The sequence below is a fragment of the Rhinolophus hipposideros genome, assembly GCF_964194185.1.
Source record: "Rhinolophus hipposideros genome assembly, chromosome: 9".
Lineage (NCBI taxonomy): Eukaryota > Metazoa > Chordata > Mammalia > Chiroptera > Rhinolophidae > Rhinolophus > Rhinolophus hipposideros.
In genome coordinates, this window is record NC_138055.1 from 18,109,039 (window position 1) to 18,132,332 (window position 23,294).

Genomic DNA, 23,294 nt, shown 5'->3' on the forward strand with positions numbered 1-23,294 from the left:
ATCATGCTTGTGCCACCTTCTCAACTGTTGCCAAATTTGGATATCACCCAAAATATTTTCATTTCCTCTATTTCCTTAATTTACTTTTAAAAATAATTATTTTACAAAGACTTTTTGTATCAGAGTCATAACTGGAAACTCAATGTTTTACTTGCCATCAAGAGAAGATAAACAAAGGCAACTTCTTTCTTTCAACTCTTTAAATAAATAGCATATGACCCATGAATAGCCTATGACTCTTCTCTCTCACATAACTCATTGAAGCTGTCTGTGTACTGTCTGCAATTCCCAAAAGCTCTGCTTTATACTCTTCTCAACATCTCCTCTGCTGTGCTCCTAACCAAGCCACCAGCATCTCTTTCCTGGATTCTTGCTTCTGCCCTTGCTTCCCCCTTCCCATAGTTTAATATCATCAGACAACCAGAGTGACCCTAATCAAATAGAAACCAGATCTGGTCATGTCTCTGCTCAAAGCTGTCTAAGGACTTCCCCCTCACTGAGAAAAATTAAAGTTCCCCAGTAACCAGTAAGGCCTGATGTCATCTGGCTTTCATTGCATTTCTGGTGTATGTCTCACTCTTCTCCACCTTGCTCAGTCAACTTCTTTCATACTGACCTCACTTTTCCATGAATACACCGCAGGGCCTTTGCACTTCCTGCTCTCTTTCCCTGGAAGAAAGGCCCACCTTTGCCAACTTTTATAAAATTGCAAGTCTCTCCCAATACTTCGTTCCGTACTTTCTTCTCCTTAGCAATTATTGATATTTTACATAGATATAGATATATAGATGCATATGTATATGTAAACATATATAAGAGAACATATATAAGTAAATATACAAACATGGATATATTTATATATTTACTTATTTATATATTTATTTATTTTGTACCTAAATTCTAACAGGGAGGAGTTTTTACCTGTGCTATTCATTGTTGAATTCTTAGTGCTTAAAGCAGCACCTGGCATAGAATGAGTGAGGAATAAATACCTGTTGAATGAATTAATGATTATCAAGATGGTAAAATTTATCTAATTATAGTTATCTTGCAATGACTGTAATGTTATGGGTTTCCTCCCAGGTTCTGCACGGTTCTCTAGAGGCAGAGTACTCTATTAATACAACTGTGATGCATACATTCTAAATAATTCAAAAGTCATCCGTGGTTTGACTACTTATACAAAGGAAAACATACACTTCTTATTGATGACAATGATTTCAAAAGAGGTATCACAGTGTCAAAGATGGTCATAAAACTAAAAATAAAAAAATATCTAAAATAGAAAATGTGAATTCATACATATGAGTGTACCTTTAGGACAGGGATCTCTTTAAATTGGCACTAAATCACTGGGAACTAATACTTTATTTGGGAATTTTCCTGTGCTTTTGTTTTCTCAGGGCTACTTGACTTAAAGAATATTAAAGACCTAGGGTGCCAAAGCAAGCACTTAACTGCTGACTAATCAGGCTGGGGCAAAAAAAAAAAAACGATTAAATTTGACTATGTGCTCACTTTTATGATAAATTATCATAAATTAAAGTTGTGTTTCCTGAAATTCAATGTTAAAGAGATAAGACTCTTACTACTAAACTGTCCAACTACAGAGTCTGTCTTTAGCCATTTAGAAGCATAAACCTCTAAGACATGTAAAACATGTTTTCCATAATTTTTGGACATCATGACACACAGCTAATGTAGTAATTCACAAAATGTACTTAGTGTTAATCACTTCGGATATATGCAGATTCATTGTAAGCTGTCTGGGTTTTCTTCTTTCTTTTCCCACCTTGAAATAAACTAAGTTCTTTGTTTTATGTAGAACAGGTTCGAGCAACTTCTGGAAGCTGAAATAGCTATCACAATTGTTGTCTCTATCGTAGCTATTTATAAAACACTTGATTTACATAAAAGTGCTCCTGATGGGTTCTAAATCTAATAACACCATGTTGATAGAGGTTTATTGCTCAACCAAGGGACATTTGACTTTAATTGTTTGTGGCAGGGAAAATTAATTTACCTGTAATTTCCTGCTGCTTTCTAAGCAGGGAAGAACCTGCAAAGGCCCCTCTTCTTGCTGAGCTGGCTGGGGCCCTAAGGATGAACAGCAGAGCTCACAGGCTGCGTTACAGCCCACCGTGACACTTATGCAAAGGGTGTGGGCCAGAGTAAAAGTTGGGAGCCACGCAAGGGGAAAGGCTACTTATGAAGAAGTTTCCGGAAAGAGGCAAACCTAGATGTCAGTAGTGGATAGAAGATTGTGGGATCAAGGGGAAGTAGGAGAGCTGCCACCCAGAGAAGAACAGTTGAAAGCAAGGGGAGAGAGAGATGCTTAGATAATTTTTTATGAATTTTTATGAATGCCATATGGTGACATCACCCTTTTTCCAATTGCTATTTTTTTCTAGCATATATTAAAATAAATACCTAGCTATTAAAAATTTTAATAGTTATAACCAAACAAAATTATCTCGTAAACAACCAAAATACATAAAAGCATACCGTGGTCAGCACAACTGTATGACAAAAGGCAGAATAATCTTCCTCAGCTACCTGCTCAAATTCCGGTAGATGAGTACTGTCGTCTAGATATCTTAGGAGACGCCTGAGAGATTTGTCATCTCTTTAGTAATGTGTATTATTTGATAAAGTATTAGGCTTTTTGAGTTTTAACTAATAAGCCATGAAATGACATTGAAAAGACCTCTGTAAAACAAAACTCATAGACACAGACAATCGTTTAGTGGTTACCAGAGGGTAAGGGGGGTGGGGGGAGGTAGATGAGGGTAAGGGGGATCAAATATATGGTGATGGAAGGAGAACTGACTCTGGGTGGTGAACACACAATGGGATTTATAGATGATGTAATACAGAATTGTACACCTGAAATTATGTAATTTCATTAACAATTGTCACCCCACTAAATTTAAATAAATAAATAAATAAATAAATAAATAAATAAATAAATAAATAAATAAAAAGAAAAGACCTCTGTAGAAGCAGCCCCAGATATGGAGAAAATAGTGATGAAACATTAAATACCAATATTTAATTAATTGAATAAAGGTACCTAGTTTTGATGGGATTCAAAATTTTGACAGAGTCAGAATGGATCAAAGAAAGGACTGACATATTTAAGATCATGTGACAATACAGCACTATGATTTCTGTATAGAAAAATTCTGAAATTCAGGAATAAGAATAAAAGATGAAGGAATGGTTTTGAAAGATAAAAATGTTCATGCTATTAATGTTGAGAAAAGAGAGTATACAGTTGCCTCATCAAGAACTTAAAAAACAAGATTCAAAGACATGTTTAATGAGTATAGGAAAGATTTTCTGGAACCCCACCAAAGTGGAAAACAACAATGTATTTAATTTTGTTTGTTTCTCTAGAGGAACGTCCAACTGAGACAGTCTTTGGAGTGATCTAGTTCCACTTTCCTGAGAATGAGAACCTATTCCCTTAAGGCCAAGCTCATCTCACCATTTTTTCTAATTCTCATTTTAGACATTCTAGAAAAATACAACTTGTTTTATAAATCCTCCAGAGTTGAGATCAGTCTAACAGATCTGGAAAAATCCCACTTATCTGATGTGTTCCAAGATCAGCATGCCTTCTGCACCATTTCAAAGAGCTAGTCCCTCAGCCTTGAGGAGCAGAATTAGAAGCAAAAGATTTTAACTGCTAAATTGTTCTTATTGATTACGAAAAGTTCCAGAATCTTTGCACAATATTTAAGGAAAATCTGAGCTGAGTTACATAATCCACCTACCAGGGGCAAATTCTATAAACACACACAGTATATTCTGGGTACACAATAATCTCATTTTGTATTATTATCAGAGACCTTGCTGGACCTCTTGCACTTTCCTTACTAAACTTTTCCTTAAAACTCTCCATACAGAAAGGAAAGAGGGAAGGAGGAGAGCAAATACTGGTAAGGTAACCCTGTTGTTTGGGAACATGATAAAAGCAACCTGAATGTTTCTTAAAACTGGAGTCATTGTGTGAGTTTCAGCTGTTTGGGCCAAGTCAGACAGTCTCTTCTGGTGTATGAAGATGCCCAAGCTCATTATGTATCCTGAAATATAAAAAGAGCCTCTAGAGTGAGGTGACTGCATTTTATCCAGTTTTCTTTAATCCACGAGACTAGAATGTTCCATTCACACAGAGAAGCAACAGGTGAAGGAAATCAGGTAAATTGTAACACTTTGAAACAATCTATTCAATTGGGATAGAGTGTTTTGATTTTCATGAAATCACTTGGTATTAAAATGCTCTCAAGGCAAACTGTGCTGCAGAAGTCTAATTGCTGGAATATTCCCCAAACACTGAGGATTGGCAAATTCTAACCAAATAAAACATTCAGTTAACGTAATGACTAATTGCTTATCTTTCAAATTGTCTCTTGATATGAATAGATGTATATGTATATTTCTAATCCAAGCAAACTGTTTACCTCTTTCTCCATTTGTAATCCTTCTGCTCTAATATTTCTTTCAAATACTTCTCTCTTTTCAGTCTGGGGGTTGGATTTTCTGTACACAAGAATATAGTCAATTCGACACTTTCCATCTCTGAAGTAAAGTCCGTTTGATTTGTTTTTTTCCCGCACTATCTGCATATAAAGAGAAAGGGACCAGTTTAACTAAAACTAAGCCTTAGGTGAATATTTTTTAAAGAACAATTCAAATTAAGTGCAATTTTTTTTGTGCTTTACCAAAATCACACTTTTATTAATGAAAAATGTAAACAACAGGAAACAAAATAAAAACTGGAAAAAGCATTGAGTCAATTGGGCAAAACGGAGGACACCCAACAATACCAAATGTTTGGCAGGGATGTGGAGCAACTGAGAATTCTAATATTCTACAGATGAGAGTGACAGTTGATATACTTTCTCTGGAAAACACACTGGCATTATTTTATAAAATTGAATATTTCCATAAAATACAATCATAGAGAAATTTCAGATAAAGCAACTAGGAGACATGTATGTGAGTATTCATAGCAGCATTGTTCGTATGAGTAGAAAACAAAAACTGAGAATTAATTCAAATACCCATGAACAGACAGATAAATTGTAGAATAGTCATATAACAGAGTATTATACAGCAGTGAAAGTAAATGAATTATAGATTGCCTCTAATTATAAACATAAATCTTAATAACAATATTACAGAAAAAAGTAAGTCACACTACATGATATCACTTTTTGTAAAGCACTAAATAAAATAAATCTAAAAAGAAGTTGTTAAAAGCTACTGGTGTATGTGGTAAAACTATTTTTAGAATAAGAATGAAAAAACACAAAAATTCAGGAAGATGGTACCACTGGTAGGATAGAGGGATAGGACTGCACGTAGCTTTGATGGTTTTAGGAATATTCTAGTTCAATGTTTCTTAAATATTTTGCCCACAATGAGAAAAACATTTTACTTTGTGTTATTTGTGTACATATATAAACACACACAAAACATCTGAGACAAGTTTTATACACTAACACCCTTTCTACTTGCCTACACACTAATGTTAATTTTCCATTCCATTAAAAAACAATGGAATTAGTAACCTACAATTAGGTTGCCACCCTAACTTGAAAAATATCTTGTAAAAGATTTATTGGGATTATCACTTTGTGAGGTATATAAATGTCTAATCACTATGTTGTTTTGTACACCTGAAATGAATAAAAAAATATTTTTTTCTTGCAAAAAAGAAAAATAGTATCCTAGCTTATAAGATAAATGGGGGTTCAAGGTGTTCATTTCATTATTATGCTTCAGAACAGACACATAAGTTAAAAATATTATTTTGCAGTGATTACATATATACAAATTAAATACCAAAAACAGTAGTTGTAATTTCCATCCAGGCTCCACAGGCTTGCTGTAATCACGTACAGCCCTGAAAGACGCCAAGTATGGGCTGCCAGGCTGACAGATTTCAAAAACATGTCTGTAAACTAGCAAGTAGATATGGGGAAACTACTTTTTCTCCAGGCCACAGTATACATCAGTTTCCCAATATTAGTATGGAGAAGGCCAACATGCCAGCCCACCAAGGCCATTGCTAGAATCCATATTCTTGCACATAAGTGCTGCGCAGGCAGCCTCATCTGGAAGGAACATTTCAGCCAGAAGGCATGGAAATACCCTTAGCCCATACTCCGTGTAGACATCTACAATTGATGACCCATTCTCACCGGCTATTTTTTGCCTTTGGCCTTCAGAGATACTCAGAAGTCTACCCAAGTAAACATTGTCATAACAACTATTGGCCAAGCCAGGGAACTATTCTATTTATGTAGCACACGAGCACCTGCCTGAAAGGCTTCAGCTAAGGCATCAGGAGGAGGGTTAGCAAAGCCCTGACCTTCCTAAGACTGTTTCCTCATCTGTAAGTTAAGGGGATGAGACTAGTTGCTTTTTGAGGTACTTTTCAAGACCTCTCATTTATATCACATCGTGGCATTCATAATATCTGTGTGAAGGGATGACAAAATAACATGGACAGTTGTGTCTGGTGTTTGTAGGGAGAGATCTGGGAAGCTCAGGAGAAGAAAACCTGTTCTAATATGTCATCCTTTCAATGGCTAACTGGCTCTGGAAAAATAAAAACATTAGGAATATGCAGTAAATAAATGACTCTTATTCTGTGTTCCTATCACCTATACCCAATGCATATACAAAAAGAGATATTAAACTCCACTGAGACACCACCTAAGCAAAAGTGAATGCCGCTAACAAAATAGTTCTTTTCCCAAAATGAGCAGGTGGGTCTATTTACAATTACAATGAGTTTCCAGATTACAGAGGCAAACGGAACTCAGAGATGCTTGAGACAACACCGTCTACTGAGGGCTGATCCATTCTGTGTCACTGTTCTAGGTGCTGGGGGATTTATACAAGGAACTCCATCCTTGTAAAGCTTACTTTACACTGCCGTGTTTCCCCAAAAATAAGAGCTAACTGGACCATCAGCTCTAATGCATCTTTTGGAGCAAAAATTAATATAAGACCCGGTTATATTATATTATATTATATTATATTATATTATATTATATTATATTATATCCAGTGTTATATTAAAATAAGACCGGGTCTTATATTAATTTTTGCTCCAAAAGATGCATTAGAACTGATGGTCCAGCTAGGTCTTATTTTCGGGGAAACACGGTAGTTCCTAACACTAAGAATGTCAATTATCTTAAAATAACAGGTGGTTTTAAGAATCTTCCTTTATATGAACAGAATGTCTGTAGGTGTAAGATGGGAAGTGCATGGACCTCTGACAGTTTGTTTTGAGCCTAGGTAGAATTGGGACCCTTGAAGTATACAAGACCCTGGGGGATATCAGGAATGCAAGACCTGCCCCCTTGTTTTCCAGGAACCTGCAGTTCAATGATATGATTACATTAAACGGTCTGTTTAATATGCTTTACAGGGTCCGCCTGGATCAAGATTTGTGTTTTTCAGTATGGAGGTTCCTCAAAAAATTAAAAATAGAACTACCATATGATCCAGCAATTCCACCACTGTGTATTTATCCAAAGAAACCGAAAACACTAATTTGAAAAGATATGTGCATCTTTATGTTCATTGCGGCATTATTTACAATAGTCAAGGTATGGAAGCCACCTAAGTGTCCATCAATAGACAACTGGATAAAGAAGAGGTGGTACAAATATAAAATGGAATATTACTCGACCATAAAAAAGAATGAAATCTTACCATTTGCAACAACATGGATAGATCTAGAGGCTATTATGTAAGTGAAATAAGTCAGACTGAGAAATACCATGTGATCTCATTTACATGAGTATGTGGAATCTAAAGAACAAGCTAAATATCTAAAGAACAAGATAAATGAACAATAAAATGGACTCACAGATACAGAGAAAGAACTGATGGTTGTCAAAAGGGAGAGGGCTGACTTTTTCAGCTGACTGAAAAAGGTAAAGGCATTAAGAGGTACAAATTGGTAGTTACAAAATAGGGGAATGTGAAGTACAGCATTGGGTATATAGTCAATAATATTGTAAAAACCATATATAGTGCCCAGTAGGTATTAGACTAATCAGGGGAATCATTTGTAAATTATATAAATGTCTAATGACTATGCTGTACACCTAAAACTAATATAAATTTTGAATGTCAAAAAAAACCCCACAGCAAACATGATTGAATTTAAATAAGCACAAATAACACTAACAATTGGCTATCCAGTTTTTAAAAGAAGAATAGGATAGAAATGCTTAATAGAATACAAATTGAAGACAAAAATTAAATGTAATATTTATTCAGTAAATTTTTACTAAACACCAAATATGTTAACAATAGACATTATTATGCAGACTGGATATATTTTAATTTGTATTATTACTACGTTGTTATCTACTTTATTTAAATTATTTTGTTAAATGTATCTAAACTTAAAAAAAAGAAAAAACACGTTTAACTATGAGTCGCATTAATGGATTTGGTTGCTAAGTTACCAAATAAAAAGCAAATAAATGTCAGTTTACATAAGGCCAAAAAATAAAAAAAATAAAAATTGTGTTTAAGAATTCACACATTCTTACCTCTCCCCCTGCTTCCAATCTGCTGGCATCATCGGAAGTACTGGTCAGATTTCCAGGGTGAAGGAGAGAATCATCATCTTTGCAAGGACTATTGACAGCTTCTAATTCATCAAAAAGAATGTTGACATCCTTGGCCACTAGAACAAAAGTAAATACATTACAAGTGGGATTAAGGATTTGGGATCTTAAACGCTATACTGAAAAAGAATACATCTCCCTTTGGCTTCATATTTTTTTCATTGTTTCAGTAACACCTTGAATGACAGGTATTTATTTCCTAAGAGAAAAGGATGTCAGCTATATAACATGCCTGACCAAACAGTGTCTTTATTAGGTGAGATTAAGGACAATGCGACGTAAAGTACCTTCACAATATAAACATAATTTGCATTCCATGATAACAGGAGGTGTTGTGCTTAGCTTTCTATCACTTAATTGTTTAGCATAAGGTACCATCATTTATGACTTCTAAGAACTCATGCTCTGTGTTGGAGATCACCTATACTTTTTAATTTTTTTTTCACTTAAGTGCCACACAACTTGTTAAGTAAACCCATATATGTGCCACTTGTGTGGTTCACTAAGAACTGCGATTTTACTCCTCCTTTGTTACTTAGAGCCTAATAAAGAAAGCCCAATGCAGCAATAAAGCATGCAGTCAGACTTGTGTCTTTCTTCTCCTCTAATCATGAATTGAAATCCTGAAGTAAGCCACTGAGGGCTCTCTCACGATTGTTGATGCTAACATGTCAATACATAAAGCACTGTACATCAGAGTTCCCAATACAGAATACCATGTTCAAATTCACAGTGCCTTGCCGCATACCAGAAGGTCAAGTTCAACACTAGTGGATAACAAAATTTAATGCCAGGTACAGGTTCTGTCTTTATCAACTAGAATTATGGACGAACACAAGCTCACTTTTTCTTTTGATGTTTTAAAAGGCTAATTATGTTTAACCTGTCAGAAGCCAATACACAGAATAATTCACAGGAGATTGGGTTCTATTTACCCAAGCATATGAAAGACTATTCATTCTTTCATTCAAAAAATCTTTAGAGGCATGCACACCATGTGTCACACACAGAGCTGTGTGATGGCCGTACCTTGGTGAATAAAAGTGCTATGTCTCCCTGCCCTTCTGGTAATAAGTAAACAAAACAAATAATCAAAGAAATGGAAAGTGAGGTGAGTGCTATAAAGAAAAGAACAGTCTGGATATACAGAGACAGGAGATAACATATGTAGATGAGGCAATCAGGATCTTAAAGCTATATCCAAGTGTGTGATTTTAGGTAATTCATTTAACTCCAAGTGTTTCATCTGTAAAATAAAGCAGGCGCGGGGATAAAATTAACCTTTATTGCTTACTATGATAGGCTGAATCATGGCTCCCAGAGGGAACCTACTTCCTGGAACATGTGAATACGTTAGCTTATATGGCAAAAGGGAATTTGTAGGTGTGATTAAGTCAAAACTTGAAAATGGGGAGATTATTCAAGATCATCTGAGTGGGCCAATGTAATTACAAGGGAGGCAGGAGAGCCAGAATCAGAGAGAGACTGGAATATGCTATGCTGCTAGCTTTGAAAAAGGAGGATAGAGCCACCAGACAAGGAGTGCGGGAGGCCTCTAGAAGATAGAAAAGGCAAGAAAGTCGATTCTCCCTAGAACCTCCAGAGGGAGTCTCCCTAACACCTTGATGACTTCTGACCTCCAGAAGCATAAGATAATAAATTGTGTTGCTTTACGTCACTCAATTTGTGGTAGTTTGTTACAGCAGCAAAAGAAAACTAATATACTTACTATAGGTTTTGAAACTCGGAGGCTACAAAGTAAAAACATCATCATGATCCTTTCATCCAACTAAGGTTTAGGAGCACCCACTGTGCGCCAGGCATTCAAGGATAGGTACTAATATTTTGGGGACGAAGTGCTGTATGTTCAGTGTCGTGGGAGGTATCAAATCCAGACAACTTCCCTGACCACCCTATGTCAAGAAGCTCCCCCTCATCCAATTATTCTCCATCTCCTCTTGCTGCTCACTAATCTTTCACAGCACTTATCAAGATCTGTGTTGTTCATTATGTTTCTCTGGTTTCTTGTGTACTGGATATTTATTCTGTTAGAATATAAGTTCTCACCAGGCAGGAACCTTGTCTGTCTTGACTGGTGTACAGAGGTCCTAGCATGGAGGAAGCCGTCAACACATATCTGTTGAATGACAGAGTGATGACCTCAAAGCAGTCACGGTACAATGACGTCTGAGAGCCTCCTTTTCTCCGACATTCTATGGCTCTAGGACCTTGCATATTCATTTCTCCTAACTTGATTCTTATTCACAAGCCGGGAGCTCCACAGTGTCAAGTAGATACTTATTACATTTTCAAGTAGATAGTAATTAAATTGGCTAGATTTGAACAACGGGACAAAGTATTATGTTAACAAAGTAAGAAGACCTGCTTACTACTCCAAATGCTACCACTTAGCTGTGTGAATCTGTGCACCCATTTCCTCACTGGTGAAACAAGTATAGAAGGAAAGTTCTCTCTCAGGGTGGCTGAAAGGATTACATGAGATGAATTACAGATTAGCAGGGTGACTGACACACAGCAGATCTGCAAGCAATGTCGGTTTGTCGATTTTAGACTCAGGGACCTTAAGGAAGCAGTCTAGCCTTATTCATACAAGAAGGCAGAGGAGGCATTTACAAGTTGTAATTGTTGCTATGGAGGATGGATTGGCATGAGATGTGGGGTAAAGGGGGAAGCTAAAGAGGACACTGAAGTTCATGTCTGGGTAACTGGCTCAGATGAGAAGACAGACACACCATGAGAACTGCCCCTGTGCTTTTGCCACGGACAGACAACCACCAGATCATCTTCTGCCAGGATCACTTTCTTGTGTTCTCAACTGGGACCAAACTGTAACCTTGGAGACCTCTGGCATTGTCTGGAGACATTTTTGATTTTCGGGGGCAGTGCTAATAGTATCTAGTGGGTAGAGGCCAGGGATACTGCTAAACATCCTACAATGCACAGAACAGCCCTTACAACACCGAGTTATCCAGCCCCAAATGTAAACAGTACTAAGGTGGAGAAATTCGGCTCTACATTAAACGCCCAACTATTTGATTCAAGAGGAAGCAGATAATGTGGGAAAAGAGAGAAACCCTTTCTTCTCCTTACTTTTGCCCAGCAGAATTGCTGTCTGGGATTCCTGAATGCTCAAGAGAAATCAGTACGGGATGGCAATCTGATTTTCAGAGAATACGTTTTAGCTAGGAAGGCACCATTATCACCTGCCGGCCTCTCAAGATCTTTCACAGTGATTAGAAATGTTGAACTGTCAGGAATCCTCAGGAAGAAGACTGTCGAACATGGAAACTCTCCACAGACAGAAGAAATATGTGCCCTTCATCAATATTTCACCATTGTTACTGATCTAAGAGCTTTCACTATGAGGTAAATTTTATAAATGAAGTACAATACCCTTCGATGCACACTTACATCATGTGCTTTCTTTACTAGTTTCAGGTGTACAAAACAACATAATGATTAGACGTTTACACCCCTCACAAAGTGATAGCCCGACCAAGTCTACTACCCATCGGACACCGTCCATAGCTATCAAAATACCACTGACTATATTCCCTATGCTGTACTTTACATTCCATGACTCTATATTTTCTTTTCTCTTTTTTTTAACATTTTTTAAAATTAATTTCAGGTGCACAAAACAATGTAATAGTTAGACATTTATCATTTATATTTTCTTTAAAGAGAAAATAATCACCAACTTCTGAAGTTAACCAATTTTTAAACATCTATTTAGTCAACAAATATTTATCATGTGCCTACCGTGGCCAGACACTATGGTAGGCTAGGAACTGGGGCTGAAGTACTGAACACGACAGACATGGCCCCCGTCCTCATAGAGCTCACTTTCCAGCCAAGATGGGAGCGGGGCCTCTCTATGTGTGGGCATGAATATACTCTACATCCAAACAAGGTCACTTGTTAATGGATCCCATCACCTCTCATGTACTTTTTTTCTCAAGTGAAAATATGTTTGATAAGCATCTGCCTAAAACAATTCTGCTATTAATTTCATAAATAAGAAAATAAGACAAAATGTTCTTAGGAGTCATTAAGAATGACCAGAGGCAATATTGTATCATAGTTACAAATCTGTGCTTTCTAATCCTCTCCCCTTTTCCCTCATCACCACTCCCCTCCCATCTAGCCTGACCACTGCACTGTACACCTGAAGCTGAAGCTGAATAATATTATATGCCAACTATAATTGAATATATATGTATATAGTCATGGCATATACAGTTCAGCATTGGGAATAGAGTCAATGGAATTGTAATAGATATGTACGATGTCAGGGGGGCAGTAAGTTGGGGGAGGAGGGTTGCCACTTTGTGTGGGGGGGTGAAATGTCTGGCTGTTACATTGTTTTGTGCAATTGAAACTAATTTTGTTAAAAATGTAAATGTAAAAAAAAAAGTAAAGAAAAGAATGACCAGAGGGAGAAAGAATTCAGAAATTCCTGTGCAACCCAAATAATGGACCTGCATTGCATGCAAACTCAGGAAGGGCTGTATGAACAGAACCAGGTGGCTACCACAAGATAGAGACCATGCATTTGGAAAAGCAAGAGAGATACCCACATAATTTTCTTTTGCAAAAAAAGCAGGCATTCAGCCTAAAAAGACCTGGGTGGGGGGAAACAGCAGGAGCTCACTTATAACAACTGAACAGAGGTCAAGAAACTAACAGCTACAGAGTCTCAGTAAATCACCAAACTCAGCACAGCAAAGAGATTTCTAAAGGATGGCTCCCTACACTATTGCAGAGAAGTCAGAGGGCCAGGAAACAGGCAGGTCCTAACATTCTTTATGTGATGAGAAGGAAAATCTACTGCATAATACCGAATCTACTTATCAAATATTTGCATTCATTTGAATGATTCCTTCAGTGAACATCATCATTCATTCTCTAGAGAAAGACCACGAATACATTGCAAGGGCTCAAACAAATAAACAAATAAACGAGCAAACAAATTCTCTTCTGCCATTTGTTCACGGAACCAACATTTTTAGTTTAGATGCTCGAGACATTAAAATAACCAAGACATGAGTTGGAAGCCTCTTCCTTCCAGAGAAGAGGATAAAATCAAGGAATCAATGCTATAAAGGCAATGAAAGAAAAAAAGTAAGTATTTTTCAGAAATCGTCTAAAAGAGAATAAGGAACAAACACCAAAAAAATCAAATAGTTTGACTCACTGCTCTTTTCGTTAATTCTCTATTTTCCAAATGCAGCAGAACAACTTCACCTTGGTATTACAGGAAAGAAGCACTTTAATCTCAGTATTTTTCTGATGCAGAGAAAATAAAATGAAATTATAGGTCACTGAAGACATGAGAGAGCTGAGCAGCATAATCTCAGTATCTATATTTGTTCTCCAGAGTGCCAGTTCATTATACTATTTTTGTCCTGAGTTCTACATTATTACATCTGATACTCAGAATTCTGAAGGTATTGCATATTGACCTCAAAGCCTCATTAGAAATTGAAAAAAAAAAAATAGGAGACCTTCAGGAATAATTTAGAATGCCAAAAAAACAAAATAAAAATCTTTACATCTCAATCTGAACACCTACCTGGCTGTTTTATACAAGTTCACCTCTACGTCTTGGGTCCCTTTCAGGTGAAGGCTCAAAAGAGCTCCAAAATTGACACGGGCTAGCAAATAGGAGATACTCAGTGTCCATTTAAAAATAAATAAAAGTTATTTGTAAGAGTGTATCAATTGTTATCTTTCCCTATTTTAATTATCTTAGTGAGATTATTTAAAAGAATCGGTTTCTCTCTTAGGCTCAGACGCTAAATTAGAAGGAAGTAAGAATAAACTACGCTTTATTGAGAGCTGACTGTGAGTTAAGAATTGTTAGGTCCACTCACCCCAGTCAGAATGGCTATAATCAACAAGACAAATAGTAACAAGTGTTGGAGAGGCTGTGGAGAAAAAGGAACCCTCATACACTGTTGGTGGGAATGCAGACTGGTGCAGCCGTTATGGAAGGCAGTGTGGAGTTTCCTCAAAAAATTACGAATAGAATTACCATATGACCCAGCAATCCTTCTCCGGGGTATCTAACCCAAAAAATCTGAAAACATTTATACATAATGAAACGTGTGCTCCAATATTCATTGCAGCTTTGTTTACAGTGGCCAAGACATGGAAACAACCAAAATGTCCTTCCATAGATGAATGGATAAAGAAGTTGTGGTATATATACACAATGGAATACTATTCGGCGGTAAGGAAAGATGATATAGGAACATTTGTGACAACATGGATGGATCTTGAGAGTATAATGCTAAGCGAAATAAGTCAGACAGAAAAAGCAAAGAACCATATGATTCCACTGGTATGTGGTATATAAACCAAAAACAACAAAAGAACAAGACAAACAAATGAGAAACAAAAACTCATAGACACAGACAATAGTTTAGTGGTTACCAGAGGGTAAGGGGGGTGGGGGGAGGGAGATGAGGGTAAGGGGGATCAAATATATGGTGATGGAAGGAGAACTGACTCTGGGTGGTGAACACACAATGGGATTTATAGATGATGTAATACAGAATTGTACACCTGAAATTATGTAATTTCATTAACAATTGTCACCCCAATAAATTAAAAAAATAAAAACAATTGTTAGGTCCGGTTTCTCCTTTCATCCTCAGAACACCTTATGGGACAGGTATTACGAGAAAGAAGCCAGGTCCACAGATGCTAAGTATGGCCACACAGCTAGGAAGTGACAGAGATGAATTCTAACCCCATTCTGTCTCTCAAATCCATGCTATTTCTAGCTGGCTTCTTTTTTGTTGTTGTTTTTGTTGTTGTTGGAAAGCATTCTACTGTTCTTAAATCACGTGAGGCTTTCGAGAACAGGAAATCATTTAACCACCAAACAATTATCTTGTCACAGTTCTAACATTTATCTGAATAAAGCTAGACTCTACATCTGTAGCACTACAGGTCTGACACTTTTTAAAATTTGACAAATGCATCAAATTAAATGTTTTTAAACATTCAGGGAAAGACACAGACTCGGCATAGCTTTGAGCACCTTAGGCTAGGATTTTAAAAACCAAAGAGTATTTAGCATTTATAGGATACTACTAGCAAGCCCAGCACTCCCTAGATGTTCATTACTCTTCAAATGAATCTGGTAACATCCCTAAAGCAGAGACTGCCTAGTTTACCAATAAAGGGGGTGGGGGAGGAAGGGAGGGCCTACTTTACAACACTCAAAATAAATAAAGTACTTAGAAAGGACATAAATCCTTATTTAGCTGGTTTTATTCCTTTTCAATAGGCCAGTAGTTTTCAAAGTGTGTTCCCTGGAACCCCAGAATCCTTTTGGAAACTCCAGAGGCCATGGAGCGGGCAAAGGAAAAACTCAGTGGGCAAAGCCCTACACCTTCTACCCCTCCCTACTCCAAACAGTTCAGTTATCTATTTTCAATATTGCGAGTATACATAAAAATGTATTTAGGGAAAAAACAGTGTATTATGGTAACTATTAAATGGTTATGTTAACATATCCCCAAAACACTGGGGTAAGAAAACTACAGTCCTCAATGATACAGATTGGAGAGTAGGCACATTTTTTTCCTATCATGGAAAGTTTACTTGAAACCCTTGGAGAGTCTAAGTATGTCTTTGAAAAAAAAACAAACAAATAAAAGTCCTGAGATTTAAAAAATATATGTGGTCATTAAAAAAAATAATTCCATTGCCATTTCCTGGCTCAGCGATGCTGCCTGTAAGACACAGCATCCATGATGGCATGGGGTGCCCAGAGGAAGCTCTGCAGGGGGGCCAACATCATTACCTTGTTCCTGGGACAACATGTTTCTTAGGGAGACCTTCTCTGACTACTTAACACTCCATTCCAAAGAAAAGACAGACACCTCCGTTATTTCTGTTAGCTTGGTGCAAAAGGAATTGTAGTTTAAATGGTTAACAATTGCAAAAACCGCAACTATTTTGTCCCAACCTAACATATAACAAGGCAGATCCTGGGAATGATATGATGTTTAGATCACTGTGGTACCTAGTTCAAGCTTTGCTCCATCACCTTGGTTACCTTTTCACAACCTGAAATGAAGCCAGTGGTGTTCTGTATTAAATGTCCTCAAAGTCCACTGACCATATAATTTTCCTTTCTCTGCGAGGAACATGAGCTTTGGGTTCAGACAAGCCTGGGTTCCCATGCTAAACCTCCTCCTTACTAGCTCTTAGACTCGGTTGTTTGACTTCTTCAAGCTTTAGTTTCTTTGTTTTAAGTGGAGATGATACAATTTGCTGTACAGAGGACAAGGTGGCAGCCAACACCTAGGACAGCACTCACCGTGTGCCAAGCACAGCACTAAATTTACACAGATTTACTGTAACTCTCTCTCTCTTACAAATGTGGAAATTAAGGCAAAGAGAATTTAACACTAAATAAAATATTAATAATGTAGGCAAAAATGGCAACCGCAGAGTGGCCAGATAAGATTACTAGTTTAATGTATGTCAGCCCCTCTCTCTCATCTTCTCCTTTGAAACAGCATCATCAGACAGGTTAAAAATAAAATTGGAAATCAGGACTCAAGAAAATGGATTCAAGATGACTCACTTGATGTCCCTGAGAAATGACTCAGCCTCCCCAGCCACAGAACCACAGAGTACCATCAAGGGAGGAACAGCTATTCTGATCATGTAGGCACATGTGCAAGCAGAAAGATCTGACTATCGGATAACAACTATCCAATAATCCTCCAACCTCCGAGTTCTCATTTCAAACACTCTGCTCTTTGCTCTTTCCTTCATTTGAACCTAATGGACTATAACACAATAATGTCTGCTGGGTATGAACGCCAATCAAGAGTCCCACAGTCTCGATCTGCATACGCTGGGGAATCAAGAAAAGAAAAACTATTACCAGAGGGTAAGGGGAGAGGGGGGTGGTAGATGAAGGTAAAAGGGATCAAATATATATGGTGATGGAAGAACTGACTCTGGGGTGATGAACACAAAATGTGATATACAGATGATGTATTACCTAATTGTATACTTGAAACCTACGCAACGTTGCTAACTATTATTACCCCCAATAAACTTTAATTAAAAAAACAACAACAAATGTGTCTTTACTAAGATATGTGAACAAAAATTACTGTAAAAATAGTTTCATGAACATCTCGTTCATTATGATATAAGTTCATTCAGCTCTAAAAAAATTTCAGTTCATTTCCTGTACTTGCATATGGTAGAAGCCAACTTTTATCATTTACTAAAATTTTTAAAAATCCTTTCAACACTGTATAGTCTATCATCTTTCAAATCAAATGAAGTAATTACATAATTTTATAACTTATCATGAAAAGTTATTTTTCTCTCCAATGTCTATTAACTTGATTTTTATTCTCCTGGGGAAATTTTTTTCTCTTCTATTCATTAAACTAATCTGAAGAGATTGGCCAACCAGAACAAATAGCTGGTCCCTTTATATTCTTCATTAAAAACAGTTCTCTCAGAATAAGCCTCACCTTCTTCAATTTTAGAATCTCTCACTTCAGTGTGTATAAACCCTACACTGAGCACATTCATGAAGGAATTAAAGGAAGGGTAGGAGATCCCCCCTCTCCATTTTAATCTGGTTTCCACTATTTATCATATTATCTTGGTACTTAACTTCTCCCACCCTAAGTTGTCCTACCTAAGAAGTGGAGATATTAATTATCTCATAAGGTCGGGAGGGAAGTATAATGATACAAGGGGATCACTATTATAAAAATGCTTAAAATTGTTTGTTAAAAAATTCATATGAAATTCAATGTCACATAATTAAACATAGCAAAAATACTGCAGTGGTTCTTTATGCAATTCTCTTCAGATCCAACCCTTCAAATGAAACATTACATAATACTATTCGATATTCAAAGAGGAGCATCATTATCTAGAATTAGAGCTCTGATAACAAAACACAAATGTAAATGGCTTAGTATGTAACACTGTGCTACCCATCCTTAATGCTTAACCTGTAACTTGAGTAAATGTGTTGATTATGATAAAAGTCTTAGTGAAAACTAGAAAACACAAGTGCGGCAGTATAAGAAGAGTAAACCTTGATTAATCAAAATGCTTAGAAGAGGGGTTCACTTGTAGGTCACAGCCCATCATGGATGATTCCAAATACCCGTTTTTGGAGAATAAATTCCTGATTTCGGCTTATTTATCAACACTTACTTCCTACTATTTACATTTGAGCAAAGGAAAAGTATTCTGATTTTGTAAAGATTTTTCTTTCATTATGATCAATCAAGTAATCTAAAAAATTATAATACCTACTAATTTAGTAAATATTATCACATATTAAATTTACAGAATATTTACAGAATTTATAATTTCACTACAGTTTTCCATCAGGCTTCTTCAAAGACCCCAAAATTATGTGGTTCAGTTTCACAAATTAAACCCACATTACACTAACCATCTGTTCTGTTCTCAAAATTATTTTAACCGGTATCTCTTTTTAAGACATCATTATATTTTTTTAAAGCTCGGCATCCAAGATTTCTAGTTTTGGTACCCCTCCCAAGTATTATAATAGTTTCTCCTTTCACGGTGAATTTAAAATTTGAGCGAAACTTACTTTCTTGTATTGCATTAAGAATCTCTGAAAAGTCCACATCACTCTTTGGGCCGTCAGGTAGTATTTGCATATCCAGCTGGTAGCCTTGCAAATCCACACCTCCTTCTAGAGAAACGAAAGATATTTATGGAGTTTGCACTGGTTATCAGAGAGCCCAGCATTAGGGTCCCAAGGAGAAGCAACGTTAAAATCTAAAATGAATAGCCAGCTGGTTTGCCAATGATCTTCCCTCTTGGACAAATGACTCTTTAAAAAAAGAAAAATATTATCAGCCATTTGCTTCTTATGGGACCTAAAAGGTTTAACTGCATTTCCAATGCAAATATAAAGCAATTGCTTTATTGCAATACCATATTCTTTATAGTATTTACTGATGATTTCCTAAGTGAAGAATATAATATGGTAGCCTGCACCCAAGAATATTTAAAATTATTTTCAGCTTCTACATGGCTAATAAGCGAAATTCAACACAAACACTTTATGATACCTTCTTTAAAACAATAATTCATTTGTAGAAAAGGATTTAATATTCTTGATATCACAGGAAAAAGAAAAGGTATCACTTTTTCCCCTCACTGCTGGACTTCCCTTCTATGTCACGCGTTTTTTCAATGATATCAGAATACTGTCATTTATTCTATAAAGTAACTAAGCCTTTTGTACCAGTTTTGTCTGATGTATTTTGGTGTATTCTAAAGAAAGAGGATTTTTATGCTGCTCCACCCACCTATATTTAAGGAAGTTAAAGAAATCAAGACATCAAAAAGTAACATTATTGTAAACAATAATAAACCTCCGAATACTTCTTAAAGTACCAGTAAGAACATCTCCAATCGAGGAGTCTGTAAGGGCTAAAAGCCAGTGCTAAAATAAACAAACAGCCTGATGAATACACTGAGGCACGCCCTAACTTCCAATATTTTTGTAGAAACAATTGTTTTATAAACCCAGGGATTATTCTGAGCCTTGAATAAAATTTCAGTCCTGTCCCTAAAACACAAGAGGAGTAAGCCACAGTCACTGCCACACAGGGACACGCATCCTAGGAGGGAAATGAACACAAGTAACTTAATATAACAGAAAGTGAGCTCGAAGATGGCAGGGACTTTTGTCTGCATGCTATAACCCAGTACTCAGAACAGTGCCAGCACACAGTAGGAGCCCAACAAATGTAGAGTGAACAAATGAATGAGGTTTCACAGTAATTATGAAACAAAGGAATTGGGCTCCTCGTAAAGCTAAAGGCTCAAATTCTGGAGTCAGACCAGCATTGAAATTCTTATGAGGTAACACTGAATCTCAATAAATCTTAGTTTCCTCATCTATAAAATAGGGGTGATAGTAACAGTCTCACAGAGTAGCCATGAGGTCTACATGAGATAATGCATGAAAAGCTCTTAGCTGTCACACAGTCAACACTCAGTAAATGGAAGCCATTATTATTACTATCCATAATCATTGATTATAATAAGACTGGCATTTGTATAAAAACTATCTAGCCTTTGAATAATGAGACGAGAGTGATAAGTCAGTTCTTTGGGACTCTCAGGTACCGTAGACACAGCAGTGAACTTTTTAAATGCATGCAGTTGCCCCATTGCAGAGTCTGAAGTTCTCTGTGAGACTAAGTTTCTCAACGGGACAGAACAAAGATGCTTCCTGCTGGCCCCAAATTAAAATGGGTTATTTGCTTTCTTCCCCATAGCAGGCTACTTCGAATGGGTAGGGAAAAGTTCTGATGCTTTTCAAACTCTACTAAGGCTAGTCACCTTTGTTCTGCTCAATAACCAAAGATCTCACAATGACAATGAAAAAAATAAAATAAAATAAACCACAAGAATATTCAATACCGCCCATAGGCCAGAACTGTGCTATGTACTCTATTATCTCTTAGTCTTTCATCTTGAAAAGGAAGTGCAATAAGTAGTAATTTGCCCAAAGTCACGCAGCTACTAAGTTGTAAAAATATAATACCAATTCACGCTCTTAACTCGTCTTTAATACCACCCACATCCTAGCAGTCACAAATACAGACTGTTAGAAATGAGAGACCTGGATTTACCAAAGTCCTATGTCCTAGTACTTTAGACCAAGACAAAAGCCATTACATGACCTAAAAAGTAAATGACTTCCTAAATAGACTAATAAACAGAAGGCTAATTTATTTACTTTTTATCTGTCATAGTCAGTAGTTCATAAATTCATGTACTAGTGATGACTACTACATAACTATAATTTTAATAAAATTCCACAAATTTTTATTAAATTTCTTTTGTTAGAGGACATTATAAGAGCATAGGAAGTTTCAGAAGAAGCCATATAAGGAGGCATTCATGTCATTAAAGTCTGTTTTTAAAGGATATTTGATGACATGGGAAATGCTTAAGATATAATGAAAAAGTGAGGAAAACAGATATTAGGAAACATAAATATATAGATATGTCTCAAGTATATTAAAAACACCCACCCTTTTTAAATGATTATTTAAAAAAAGACAACTATTCAAATGGATACAGAAGTTATCTCTCAGCTGTGAAATTATGGGTATATTTTTGTTTTATTCTTTACCTCTTCTTTGTTTTTCACAATAACCATAAAATATTCTTATAATTTCAAAGTCATTTAAAAATTCAGATTCTGGCAGTGGAGAATATTAAGTATTTAGAGTTGAGAATTCAAGACAGAGACTACAGATGTTAAACCATTAAGGAACTAATTTAATGTAAGATTTTCTACATTAATGTAATTCTTAAAATGCATAATTCCAGGTCCAAATTGCAGCTCCAAATTGCAGAATGCAATGTTCTCTTCATGATAAACATTAAGATCACATTTAGAATCCCTTAAATAGAAGTTATTTTTCTTCCTTTGCTCTAGAAGAAATATAAAATACACTTTCATAAAGCATAATATAATGGCCTGGAATTTCTGGCAGTAAGTCATTCATTAAAGTCTAACATGACAAAGTAGGAGCTCGGGTAAAACAAGGACATTTGTAAACTTTCCTAAATGGAAAGTAACCTCTGTGTAAGGACGTTCTCAAATGAATCTTTCAACGTGACAATCTTCACCTTTAGCACTTACTGCCCAAATGAAAAACACTAAATGATTTCAAGATACAAAAGGTTGTATGTTTACTTTGGACTTTTGATGATTATTTATTAATAGTGTTGATGTGATTTCTAAAACAGAGAATTGGAGTTCTTCCTATAGTCATGGATGTCTCTTCTTTGGGTCAAAATACAAAACTGAAAAACTAGGCCAGACAGTGAAGGTGTCATGTTTTCAAACTGAAGAATCTTTAAAATAAAATATAACTCCACTCGGCCTCAGTAATTGGCATGCAACTAAGCACAATCCCAAGGAAACTAAATAAATAAGTCACATTAAACAGGAAAGCTAAAAGATCCTTAATGAGGTCGAGAACATACTGAACAATTTTTAAGAATCAGTAATAGTTACAAAATTCATGTGACCCCCAAATTTGCCTTTAGCTTTTCTCCCACTGATAGGGATGTTTAGACTCAAATCTTAATTGTGATTCTATGGTATGAGTAAAGTTGAAATAGTTTCAATAAAAAGTAACCTTGATAACAGCATTTACATTTAATAAAAGTTCTTCAGCTGAGCAAACAATATTTTACAAACTCATTTTAGATTTGTGTCTAGCTTACATGGATTTTAGCTAAATGCTTATGTACAAAAGGAACCAAAGAAGCAAGCTCCAAACATGCGTTTCTTCGTTGGCAAATATGTCAGTGTCTCTCCCATCCCATCTCTGTCTATAGAAATCCTTTTCTACTTTTAAGGCCCATCCTAAATGCTCTGCTTGATCTTAAGAAGTAAATACCATTGTCCACCCACCGACCCCATATAGCTATCTGTAGCTTATCTTTTCTATGGTCCATATTTTCCATCAAAAATAAGGTAGGTTTTTTTTGTTGTTGTTGAGTTGTGAAAATAAAATAAAATAAGGT

General features: G+C 36.2%; 1 protein-coding gene across 1 annotated transcript in view; it reads right to left on the bottom strand.

Moving 5' to 3' along the window:
* The window catches only part of ANO4 (anoctamin 4), a 300,178-nt gene that overhangs the window by 163,235 nt on the left and 113,649 nt on the right, over positions 1 to 23,294 (bottom strand). Inside the window, exons 3-5 of the mRNA XM_081061537.1 lie at positions 19,318 to 19,422; positions 8,592 to 8,728; positions 4,467 to 4,625 (exon numbers count right to left, since the gene is read on the bottom strand). Coding sequence (XP_080917663.1) covers positions 4,467 to 4,625; positions 8,592 to 8,728; positions 19,318 to 19,422 — 401 coding nt within the window. The remainder of the gene's footprint in view (positions 1 to 4,466; positions 4,626 to 8,591; positions 8,729 to 19,317; positions 19,423 to 23,294) is intronic.